Source organism: Erythrolamprus reginae, chromosome 3, assembly GCF_031021105.1.
Source record: "Erythrolamprus reginae isolate rEryReg1 chromosome 3, rEryReg1.hap1, whole genome shotgun sequence".
Classification (NCBI taxonomy): Eukaryota; Metazoa; Chordata; class Lepidosauria; order Squamata; family Dipsadidae; genus Erythrolamprus; species Erythrolamprus reginae.
In genome coordinates this window covers 229,024,504-229,037,687 of record NC_091952.1, presented here as the reverse complement: position 1 = coordinate 229,037,687, position 13,184 = coordinate 229,024,504, and the positions used below count along the sequence as shown (strand labels likewise).

The 13,184-nt window shown below is 34.8% G+C and overlaps 2 protein-coding genes across 4 annotated transcripts in view; one reads left to right on the top strand and one right to left on the bottom strand.

Moving 5' to 3' along the window:
* VPS13B (vacuolar protein sorting 13 homolog B) overlaps positions 1-13,184 on the bottom strand; it is a 454,077-nt gene that overhangs the window by 230,356 nt on the left and 210,537 nt on the right. For all 3 annotated transcript variants that reach the window (XM_070748103.1, XM_070748104.1, XM_070748105.1), the window contains exon 31: positions 3,507-3,710. In XM_070748103.1, the coding sequence (XP_070604204.1) occupies positions 3,507-3,710 (204 nt within the window). The remainder of the gene's footprint in view (positions 1-3,506; positions 3,711-13,184) is intronic.
* COX6C (cytochrome c oxidase subunit 6C) overlaps positions 1-13,184 on the top strand; it is a 336,477-nt gene that overhangs the window by 241,999 nt on the left and 81,294 nt on the right. The gene's annotated exons all lie outside the window — the stretch shown is intronic.

The following is a 13,184-nucleotide window of genomic DNA, read 5'->3' as shown; positions in this document are numbered from 1 at the left end:
TCCTAAATTATAAACTCTTAGGGTTAGGAGACCATTTATTCATATTTGTAAAATTAATTTCTTAACCTAGCAACATTACAGAAAAATGTCTTCTTTAAACTATCAGAGGATAATAAAGGATAAAATACTGTTACAATAATGGTCAGAGAACACACACACACACGTGTGCACAACTGAACACCAAAGCTGTGAAAATGCTCAAAGATTTTTTTAATGCTATTAATATCCAACATAAATATTTAAATGCTATTCCATTAGAAAATATGTAATCAATATATTTATACACATATATTTTAAATCCTATATAAAATTTTAAATAGTCATGTTAACTGATACATTATCCAGAGAAAGAGAGCATTTTTCACTGCCCATTGGGGTCCCATTTCTGAACCAGCAAAATTAGCTTTGAAGGATATTTAAATGTTTCTATAAGAAAAGAGACTAAACCAAGTATTGGAATTAATGCAAGTGCTAAAATAAACTGAAGACAAGACTCTATCTTCACATCTGAAGGTTTATTTCCCAGTGTTTCTTAACAGATACCGAGAAATAAACCTGTGCTTTCTTTACTAATTTTCCTACAGGGTACCACTCTTTAATGTTCCATTAATTTGGTGCAGGTGTTGACCATGTGAGTATTATCAGTGAGCAATGGCATAATGTAGTATGATCACCTGGGCGTCTGTTACATATTTATCTTTGAAACAGAAGGAACATTTCAGAAATATTAAAGTATATGACTCTTTTTTGTACATTCTGCTTTGAAAAAACATTTGTTTCAAGTATAATACTGAGAAAACAAGTAAATAAATGCTCCGGAATATGTACCCACAAAATTTATTTATTTATTGTATTTATATCCCGCCCATTCCAAAATGGATTCAGAGCATCTAATAAGTATTAGAGATGCAAGTTACCATGTAAACCAAGGGTATCAAACTCTATTTCATTGAGGGCCGCATCAAGGTTGTGTTGGCCAATGGGGGACCGGTGACTATGCCCAGGGTAGGCGTGGCCAGCTTGATGTCACTCATGTTGTGGGCATTGTTTCTGATTGCGGCGACTTGCAGCCCTCTGCCAATGAAAACAGAGCTGGGGGCGAGCTCCATTTCTTCTGCAGCCCTCTGCCAGAAAAAATGGAGCTTGGGGTGCATGTAGTTCTCACAAGCTCCATTTTCAGCCACAACAGCCTCCTGCTACCAGTGAAAATAGAGCCCCCCCCCCCAATGGAGTTTTCACTGACAAGAGGCACCACGGGTCGGATCTTTGTGATTTCAGGGTAGCCCTGCAGGCATTATCTAAACAACCCCTTGGGCCTTGAGTTTGACACTCCTGATGTAAACCCCGTAACAGAAAAGGAACAAAATGGTTCTTTCCCTTGTATTCTTGAGGGAACTACCAATTAAGTTATTAGGAGTCATGAATTAAATTAATGTTTTTCAAGTGTTAAAAATAATAAAATATAATAAATCAATATAAATGTTAAAGGGATAGCGTGCTCACAAGTAAAATACTATTATGTCACTTCCATTAAAAATGGTTGGTTTATAAAGGGGCCTTAAATTGCTATTTATATTGATTGTATTTGGGAAGTGATGCTTAAACTAAAACTACAGCAGTGTTGAAATTAAAAAAATGAAGATATATTTTACAAAGAAAATGCTGTAATTTAACTGCTGTCAATGACTTTGCCTTTGCATTGTTCAAAAAGGCACACTGTATATTTGTAAACTTAACTTCAGAAAAAGAATGCTACATGCCAAAAAAGAACTTCTTAGGAAAGCCTGCCATGTGTATTCATATGGGTAACAAAATCTCATCAAACTCAACTTCTGGGAGAGTTATGGTGAACTGAAGAAAACTCAGTCTCTGTGAACTGAATATAGCCTCGACTACAGCAAAGACCAAAGAACTGATGAATAGGTTTTCTTGTTACCACTTTGGATATGGAGAGGACGGGAGATTGCCCACATAAGCTCTGGATGACTGCTCCTCATGAGATTAGCAAACTTGTTCCAAATGATAAAATACTTTTAAAAGACACTAAGTTCACAAATGTCACTTTCTAATCATAACTACAGTACCTCTAAGCTATTAGAGACCTTCAGAACAACCTCTTAATAAACTGTGTGAGTTTGCCTCCATTCCTGAACAAAAGCAAAATTTAATCATAAGCTGAAAAAGTTAAAAAATGTGAAATAAACTGCAAAAAGCTAACTAACATTTCGTTCAAAGGTTTATTTTATTTATTCATTGGATTTGTATGCCGCCCCTCTCCGTAGACTCGGGGTGGCTAACAACAGTGATAAAAACAGCATGTTTTTATCACATCCAATATTAAAACAGCTAAAAACCCTTGTTATAAAACCAATCATACATACAGACATACTATGCATAAATTGTAGAAGACTAGGGGGAAAGAATATCTCAGTTCCCCCATGCCTGACGGCAGAGGTGGGTTTTAAGGAGCTTACGAAAGGCAAGGAGGGTGGGGGCTATTCTAATCTCTGGGGGGAGTTGGTTCCAGAGGGTCGGGGCCGCCACAGAGAAGGCTCTTCCCCTGGGTCCCGCCAAACGATTTTAATATTTTAATATTAAGGATGTTTTAAGGTTTTAGAGATGCTATACTTAGTTATTCAAAACTTCTGGGATATAAAAATGCAGCACATCAAGAAACAAGGAACATGGAAAACCTGGTCTGAAACCTTAGAAAAATGTTTATGCTTCTGAAGCAGAGTCTTTGCAGGTAGATGTTTGGCTCCCCTTCCCCCTCCCCACTTTTCCATAAAATATTGCAGAACTGCACTGATATAGACTCTTTTCAACAGGCATTATTTTAATTCTTTTGCACTCACTGAAATGCATATGCCGGGTAGCCTATCTTTAAAGGACTTTTGTGACCCTTGACTGAAAACAAAATCAAAGTCTATTGTAGCAATGTAATCAAAATGGAGAACTAAAAATGGAAGATGTCAATGTAATATTTCTAACTAAATTTGAGTTGGAAGCCCTCTTTTGCATATCAACAAATCAACAGAAATTTGTCATTTCAGAAACAGCAGCTGTTTTCATTTACAGAAGCACAGACACTGGTTCCAAGCCAATTGGGGGGAGAAACATTTTTGTCGTCTGTTGGCTTTAAAACGTCTAAACTAGTTCTGTTCAAAATTTTACAACAGTACAAAAGGGATAATAATGCTGCACTTTTTTAGACTAGTAATGGGAATGTCAGGTTTTGGCCCGTGTTACACTTTATGGCTATAATAAGCTATTACAGAAATATAGACATAACTGCATCTGTATGATTATTGTACAACAATTCTATAAACAGTTTGAAATACACTGTTCAGAATCCTAGCTCATGGAAAACGGGTTTGCAATAGAATGCAAACATAGATTTCTATGCATAAATTAAAAAATCCCAATTAACTCAAATCTATGAGATGCTGTTACCATTATGACTTTGCTTAGAATCCATGAAGCACCACTTCTAAGCAGATTCTTACCTGCTGGCCATATTCCATTCAAGTGCTGGATTCTGAGAATTCCTCTCATTCTCTGACACAGCCCTGCTTTTACCATTTTCCTTCTCTGGCTTTAGCTGTTCCCACTGAGCAGTACCAATGTTGATGGACTGGAGGTCTATTTGGTACTGTCTGTCTTCAACCTCTGAACCAGGATCTCGGAGAACTCCCAAATTCAGTGCTCTCCTACAATAGCAGAAATCAATTAAGTCTCATTAATTTTTTTCAAATCCAAAGCTAACTCAACAGTTTTAAGATAACAATAACATTAATTTTAAATTATCATGAGATCAGATCTATTCACTTACCCATTTATTCTGTTAGGGGACTAATATTCGAAGAGTTTTTCCTACAGCACCTGAATTTTCAATAGTGATTCTATTTTCATTCTAATGTGTTTCCTTTTTTTCAAAGGGCTACCTTCGAAAAGTGTTCAGATTGTGCAGAATGCAGCTGCGAGAGCTATCATGGGCTTTCCTAAATATGCCCATGTTACACCAACACTCCGCAGTCTGCATTGGTTGCCGATCAGTTTCCGGTCACAATTCAAAGTGTTGGTTATGACCTATAAAGCCCTTCATGGCACCGGACCAGAATATCTCTGGGACCATCTTCTGCCGCACGAATCCCAGCGACCAGTTAGGTCCCACAGAGTTGGCCTCCTCCGGGTCCCGTCAACTAAACAATGTCGTTTGGCGGGACCCAGGGGAAGAGCCTTCTCTATGGCGGCCCCGGCCCTCTGGAACCAACTCCCCACCAGAGATTAGAATAGCCCCCACCCTCCTTGCCTTTCATAAGCTCCTCAAAACCCAACTCTGCCGTCAGGCATGGGGGAACTAATCTTTCCCCCTAGGCTTCTACAATTTATGCATGGTATGTTTGTATGTATGATTGGTTTTATAACAAGGGTTTTTAGCTGTTTTAGTATTGGATTTTTACATTCTGTTTTTATCCCTGTTGTTAGCCGCCCCGAGTCCACGGAGAGGGGCAGCATACAAATCCAATAAATAAATAAATAAATAATAAATAAATAAATAAATAAAATACATATTCAAAAGAAACATAGCTTTTTTCTAAGTAGGTAACAATCCTTTCCATCATTTTTGGATCTCCAAATGGAGAGTGTAGGCGAATTACACATAAGGAAATGAACGCCAGATCTATTTTATCCATCCCATTTCTTCAGCTTTCACAGGCATGAAACAGATTTATTTTATTTTATTTCATTTCATTTGTTAATCCACATGTTTTACTATTTATGCTTCTAATATTTCAATTCATAATCTTACTTATCCTGTGGTCATCATCACATGGCCCCATAACTATTGATCTCTGCATTAGGCATGCATCAATTAAGAATTCACTTAATACTTATTTTGTAAACTAGAAGATTAGTTTATCATTCTTAAATGGCAAGATTTAAGTTGGATAAAATGAATTATACAATTGAAAGGCGTAATACTGAATTTGATGTAAAGCTCTGTACTAATGCTGATCATATTTTATTTATTTATTTATTTATTTATTTATTATTATTTGTTTGGTTTGTTTGTTTGTTTGTTTGTTTATTTATTTATTTATTTATTAGATTTGTATGCCGCCCCTCTCCACAGACTCGGGGCGGCTAACAACAGTAGTAAAACAACATGAACAATCCAATTAATAAAACCAACTAAAAAACCCTTATTATAAAAAACCAAACATAACCACAAACATACCATGCATAACTTGTAATAGCCTAGGGGGAAAGGCTAACTTAACTCCCCCATGCCTGGCGACAAAGGTGGGTCTTAAGTAATTTGCGAAAGACAAGGAGGGTGGGGGCCGTTCTAATCTCTGGGGGGAGTTGGTTCCAGAGGGCTGGGGCCGCCACAGAGAAGGCTCTTCCCCTGGGGCCCGCCAAACGACATTGTTTGGTCGATGGAACCCGGAGAAGGCCAACTCTGTGGGACCATATTGGCCGCTGGGATTCGTGCGGTAGAAGGCGGCTCCGGATGTATTCTGGCCCAATGCCATGTAGGGCTTTAAAGGTCATTACCAACACTTTGAATTGTGACCGGAAACCGATCGGCAGCCAGTTATAGATTGCTAAGATCTATAAACTTTATTGAAATGTAAACAGAAACAATGAAGTTAAAGATTGTTGTAATAAAACAGATCAAAAAATTAGATATAATCTATAGTTGGGCCAATGGGAGAGTATATAGAATAAAGGATTAACGTTTACATTTAATTATATAATCTTGAAGAGAACTTTGAAAATGTTGTGTTGTAAGTACGACACCAGATAAATTGTTAAAAAGTATAAGAACATTTCGAATATTTATTGGATATCTAATCAAACTGAAGGAGCATTTTTTCATCTTTGGCAGTCAAGCATCTAATGCATTTAACATCAATAATAATAAAATGTATCAAGATTAATGGCACAAAGGTCAGAGTGTGGCAGTCAAGCTAGAGTAATTCCTTACAGAACTCTCACCATTCAAATAAAACATTCCTACTTGAGCAGAACATACTGTAGATCCTATACAGACTCAGAGTAGTAGAAAATAAACATGTTTTAAATTTCAGTTATGGATTATACCAAATTTGTCACATGTCAATAGTTGATTTCCTGCACCATTAATTTAGCTGCATCATATATCTTAATTCCAAAGAAAATCACAAAGCAGCTGGAGAGTATACAGAGTAGCTAGGAGATAAAGTGTCAAGTGAACTTAACTAATTTCCAGGATATCACTTCATAGTTCTGCAGAATTTCAGTTATGACACAGGTATCATTCAGTTTTAAAGCTATCCAGTTTCATCAATCTTTAGAACATATATTTTGGTGACTGGCCAAAAACTCAATGATGGAATATATTAGTGCTATCATGTTTATTGCTATAAAGAATGATCCAGTTTTTATATCTAAGTATTTCTGTTGTGGTTAGCTCTGGCCCAGCTCCTGCCCCAAGGAATGTGGAAGTGGATGTGGGGGAGACATCCACATGCCGCAGGCCTGTTTTGCTCCCAGTAGAATTTGCCGACGAAGTCTCCTCTGATCAAGGAAGCGTGAGTGACAGGGAAGAGGGGAGTTTGGCAGACAACCCAGGAGGAGATCAGTCATCAGTATCATCCCTAGATTCTGAACAAGAATTAATGACACATCCACGCATGATGCATAGTGATGCATAGGAGACAACAACTGAAGGATTATTACAAGAGAAAATGAGGCCACCTGTGGTTCGGTGGGGCTGCTGTAATTAGTGCTACAGATAGAAGTGCAGCCTGGTGTTTTAGCCTCATGGCAGTTTATCAGATTCAATGTTTCGTCAAGATCGTGGATTTGGCTGTTCAGGATTGTGTGTGTGGACTCTCTGGACTTTAGAATTGGACTCAATTTCCCAGTTATTGGGTGAGCAATTGGACTGAATTTAACCTATGCCTTGTGTGTACCAGAAAATCTCTTTGACATTTAAAAAGGGAGCTGTTTCTGTTTTTCTGTTTATAAAAACTTTTGGGTTTTCCTTTTATCGTGTGGTGTGTGTCTTCCTGGACTAATTACCCTGTAATTACGGGCGGTTGAGACACGCCGGCAGAACATATTTCCAACTTGTAGTGGGTAAAAGACTGACACCATGGAGAGCTGCAACCAATCACAGGTTGTCTCCTCTTGAGAACAACAACAACAACAGAGTTGGAGGGGACTTACTGACTAGCTCAAAAATTGTTAAGGGCCAGGTATAGAAGCTTCCTTATTCATTACCTTCCTTATAACAATTCTGCGTTGAACATCTTGGTGCTTCGTTAAGCTTTAATGTCATAGCCCAAAACAATCAGCTAAACTTTCAAACTTTAGTATACTTTAGCATATTGTATTTTTGCATTAATAAATGACTAAAATTTCTCTAAACTTGTAAGATCTCTGTCCTCTTCTTTGCAGGTGGCATCAAAGGATAAATTGAAAGTCTACCATAGTTGGTAAATAACACAGTAATGTAATACAGTCAAAGAAGACCTTAAGCATGTAACCGGAAACATAACTTTAATGTTTTCCTTTTTAAATTGATTTAGTCTGGGTCAGGCATTTTGTATGTTTATACAAGAAACAGCTCATGTTGAATCAGTTACTATTCATTGCTGAATAGGCAAAATTCAGAGGCTTATTGTAAGAAATTCAACATATATTCTCTTACAGTCCACTGGAGAATTATAAAAGGCTATAGAAAGCAGGTAAAAAAATCTCCCAAACAAAAATATTTTAAAATGTTATAAGTAATAGTACTATATGATATAATCATATTTAATATAAAAACTTTTAAACCTTTAACTACTTTACAAAACTAGATATTATAGATGGTTATAACATTTAGCTCTCAGTATTATGCTTTGAAGTTCACATCCAGGGAAACAGTTTTTCTTGGCTTAACATGCTTTTAAAAAGTTTTTATAAAGATAAAATATCAATATACTGTAAATTGCTTTTAACAAAGGATCCAAAGAGCAGGTGTTCACATTCTGTATGTTGAAGTATTTTGTGTGTTCATCTAGTCAAGATATTAGGTGTAAGAAGGATTCAAAAAGAAAAAGGTTTTGGCATACGTGTATTTCTTCCCATTTTCTCTTTTATGCGGTTTTATGTATAAGAGCCAAAACATTACTTCAACCTAAAGCACCTCTAAAAACGTATTTTGACCATTTAAAAATAACCTAGTTTAAGAAATATGGAAAGACCACAAAACAATAAATAATTTTCTCTCCAGCAAAGTAATGGATTCTGCCCTACATAGAATTTTAATAATAATAACTTAAATAACAAGAGAAATTCATGGCTAGGTTTGTCACCTAAAATATAAAATATGTCACATATTTTTAGATGACATGACTAGACATGAATTTTTCCATATGAACTGAGATCATTGTACTGCCGAGGGATTTTTAACACCTCTTGTTTTTTCTTAATTAGAATTGGTATATACAGTGTTCCCTCGTTTTTCGCGGGGATGCGCTCCGAGACCGCCCGCAAAAGTTGAATTTCCGCGAAGTAGAGATGCGGAACTAAATACACTATTTTTGGCTATGAACAGTATCCCAAGCCTTCCCTTAACACTTTAAACCCCTAAATTGCAATTTTCCATTCCTTTAGCAACCATTAAGATGATTACTCACCATGTTTATTTATTAAACTTTATTAAAGAAAATATTTATTAAAGGCAGACAAAAGTTTGGCGATGACATATGACATCATCGGGTGGGGAAAACTGTGATATAGGGAAAAAACCCGCAAAGTATTTTTTAATTAATATTTTGGAAAAACCATGGTATAGACTTTCCACGAACTTCGAACCTGCGAAAATCGAGGGAACACTGTATAGCTTTATGCTATCGTCCAGTTAAGCAAAATGTATAAATACCTAAATTTTATTCTTATAGAAAAATAACATATCACATAAGATGTAAAACAGAAAAAGTCAGGTATCCAAACTTAATGTGTCAGGAGATATGCTACCCTTGATGTCCAATTGAATTCTTTATACAAAACTAATTAATAAAAATGAGAACAGGCATGGTTTCATGCAAAATATAAGATAATGATAATCAAGTCTAAAGGATTTCTTCAAAACATGTTTATTGGCCTAGAAAAATTATTTTTTAAAAACTGGAACTGCCTTGCATTATTGAAGGTAGAAATGGTAACAGGTAGCAATGCAGTAGATGTTTGGAAACCACTTCTATCCTCATTGACAACCAACTTTACGAATTTTCACGCTTCCCCAAAGGGGCTGTTTTGCAAGAACACATATAATACCCAACTTTTTAGTTTTCCCCACAACCCTAAAGATTTGGGATCCCCCAATCTAGAGATTAAACAATATGGGAATGAGGAACCACAAATATTTTAATTGTTAACAACTGAATTTAAACAAAAGGAATTGAGCCTCCATATTTGTCACGCCTTATTAGCATAAAAGGGAAACAGTTTAGAAAATATAGGAAAACCCTATATGAAATCCTATACTTTCATGTGATATGATTGCCATAGAAACCACAACCCATGTTCTTCTACCAATTCTACAGGGATCTTCACCCCCAGTTGATTAATCTAATTTAAATTCCCAGGACACCATCACAGCTTTTATATCACTATCTGATAAGTCAATATTATGTGTAATAGGCAAGTTGTTAAGCATAGTTTTGTGTTATTCGTTTTATTAATTTATTTTTATTAGTCAATTACTGAAATAAAGCTCTGTGTGTTTATCAGATCTGTGCATATTTCCAAGATATAACACATTCAATTTATAATATGATAAAACTCATATTCTAAGCATTTATTGATGATATAGTTTTGGCCTGGAAATTGCATGAAACTCAAGTTCATATGGCAACCGCTCCATATGAAAACAAACTAACAAATTCGTTCATTAGCTAAGCAAATTCATACCACCAATTAACTGAATCCTACCAATATGCACAGTGAGTTAATATGTATAAAATGCCTAAAAACATGTAACAACCATCACAAGTTGTTTCAAAAACTGTTAAGTAGCGATTTTACTCTGTGAAATAGCATGTTTTTAATGCGCAAGGAATCTTGGAAAAATCTATCTTAAAATATTAAAATATGATACTTTTAAGAATAATTCCAAGCTTTTGCAAGTCATGTAAATACTAGCTACAGTGTCTAATTTTAATTCTCAGATACGTCTAGTATTCCCTCCCAAAAATGAAATTATCTTTAAGAAATAAAAGAAACCTTCACATAAAATTTAATAAAGCAATCAGCTTAAGGGCAAGACGATAGCCCTTTCATTATAACAGTGGCAGCTTAATACCACTTATAATGTTTGTTTTCCATTTAAGAGGGTCAGCATAATGAAATGGACCACAACCTGGTCAAAACTGACTGTAGGACATGGATCCTATGAAAGCCACTGAACACATGAAAGGAATTACAGTAGACCACACATCAAACGTTTGGGCCTTGGTGCTTCCTTCCTCTTATCCTAGTGGCAGGAAATGCTCTACATATCCAGTGAGGTGACCAGACATTTAAAAGTAGTGCCTTGTTCCAAAAAGCTCTGTGTACAATAATTTACCACAAATAAGCAGAAGACTGTTTTCCAGTGCAGTTGTCTTCTACACTTGTAACTGGAGCACAATAGTGGGAACAAAGGTAAAGAACGTTAACTATACAATGTATTTTCAATCTGTCTCAGGGGAAATAAGAAAACCCCGATTTCTGAAAAGTTGTAGATTTTTATTATGTGAATGTATATAACCTGTCTGTTATTATTTGTAAAAATGGCCTATGTCTTCTTTAAATACCTTAGTTAAAAGACTGGCACGTTGGGTTATGTGAATGATTTTTTGGGAAAAGATTCTATGGCAAAAAGTTTGATTTGGTTTTAAGCCTATTCTTATATGCATAACGTAATCTAAATCATTCTGTAAATGAGGAAGTGAATAATTCTAAATGCATGCAAAATGTTTGGATGACCAGCCAGGAATATTACTTTTCTAAACAGACTCAGAAACATGGACAGAGGAAATAGAGGTTAGCAGTTGTAACAAATTGTGCCAAAATAAAATGTAATGAAGTAATGCATTCTTTATAGAATTTGCATTCTGTGTGAAAAATTTAGTTCAGAACACAACGTTGCTTGCCAGTAATCGGAGACCAGGGTTTGGCTTTCCCAAACTTCATACAAACATTTGGCTTAGTGCGTAATTGAGTAAACAGACTCCTTCTGATTCTCTATTAATGTTAACCTGGTCATATGTGGCAGTCACAGGGTTGCTTCAGGCTGTTTGTTTAGTGGTACAATACCTCAGCCTTATCAGGTGTTGTATATATATTCACCTGGAAGTTCTGAGGTTAAGTTTCACTGAACATGAGCTTCGTGTTTACTGAGTAGTAATTATTTTTATATAGGATAAGACAGAACATTAGCAGTGTGTTTAATAAGTTGACATGGAACAGTAATACGTTTTCATTGTGTCAATTTATCAAGCCATATGTGAATATCAATCAAATCCTCTATTAAGCACAATGAAATAATTTCAAAACCTAAAGAATAGCTCATATGATAACAAGGATGCCCTCTACTTACTTAAATATATGATATATACACTATGTTGTCCTATTTTATTGCTGCATTGCTCAAATATTATATATTGTTATATGCATAACATAATTTAAATAATTCTGTAAATGAGGAAGTGAATAATTATAGAAGAAAAAAAATCTCAGGTGGGTTATTATTCAACAGCTGCCTCCTGAAATTACAAAATTGCTGTATTTAATAGATTTTTAATGTAAGAAAATGTGGTATATTTCATAAGCTATTTATTTAAATCCATATTTGTCAGCATTATGCCTTAGACTTAGAGATTGTATATTTCTACTATAGATGGTATCTAACTATTAAAATAAGAGGGTGTTTCATGTTTTATTTAGAAATATACATAATGTTACTTTGTGATCATAAAAAGGGTTTTCAAAAAATGAGTATAAAAAATATCTGTCACACAATATTCCTGTAAGTGTTTATCTTTATTTTTCACCCTATCACAAGAAACCTGTAGGGTCATCACCTACATGAATCAAGTATTCTTGCCAAAGCTGAAATTCAAGATTGTTTTATTGATAGACTCAACATTTGCTCTTTGTTTAAAGACAAGGTTCAACTAATGCTTGTTCTACCGAATCAGTGAAATATTAACCAAGAACAACTATACTCAACACATTAATGGTAAATAAACGGTTTATTCTTACTTGCTTTTAAATGTGTTAAATGCTTTCTGTATTTGCATGCTAGTCTTCTTTCCTAAATTTGTATTCTGAGTATTTTAGATGTAAAGAGATTATCTAAACCATATTTGAAGGATACAAAGTGAATTTCTCCATTGATCCCCTAACTCTGGTTGCTCAGTTGAAATTTAACAGAATGAAGAGTTTATTATTTTCACTAGGCAAAGGCATGTGTAAAAATGTATCTAAAGATGCTACTTAGATGTCAAGGTCTATAAACTCATAGCTGTTTCAGAAAAATAAATGCTGTGTTTCTCACTGTTATATTTCTTCTTTATACTGCCAATAAAAGTGCTATGAATTCATAGACAAAAGTCCTTTGCACAAAACTGGACATTGGAGACAAGAAATCTCCAGCTCAGATAGAAATAATTTAATTAGTATAAAACAAAAGAGAAAGAAAAGAACTGGGAATCAAGCATTAAGAAAAATGAATAGTCAACTTTTTATATATTTATCTGATTAAAAAACTGTAGGCAACAAATCTTTGAATAAATTTTCCCTTACTTTTTTTCTCTTCCACTAAATTCTGTAAGCTATTAAGAAATGAAAACATAGCAATAATTTCCTAGGGCCACATGGAAATTGATACTTTAAAAAAATATTTATATACTATTGCTTATATAAACCATTTGATCTTGATTTTTTGTTTTAAAGCATTATCATTCTAATGTTTCAGATATGGTCCCTGGTTTCAAAGAGGAAATTATTTAAGCTAAATAAAAAAGCAAGAGTAATAATACTGCTTTCAATTATTTAATGAGATCAGGCTAAGGTTTATTAATATGTTTATTGTGTAATGCAGAACTGTATCACTGAGACAATTCATTGGAAACATAATTTTCAAATTCATGCATAAC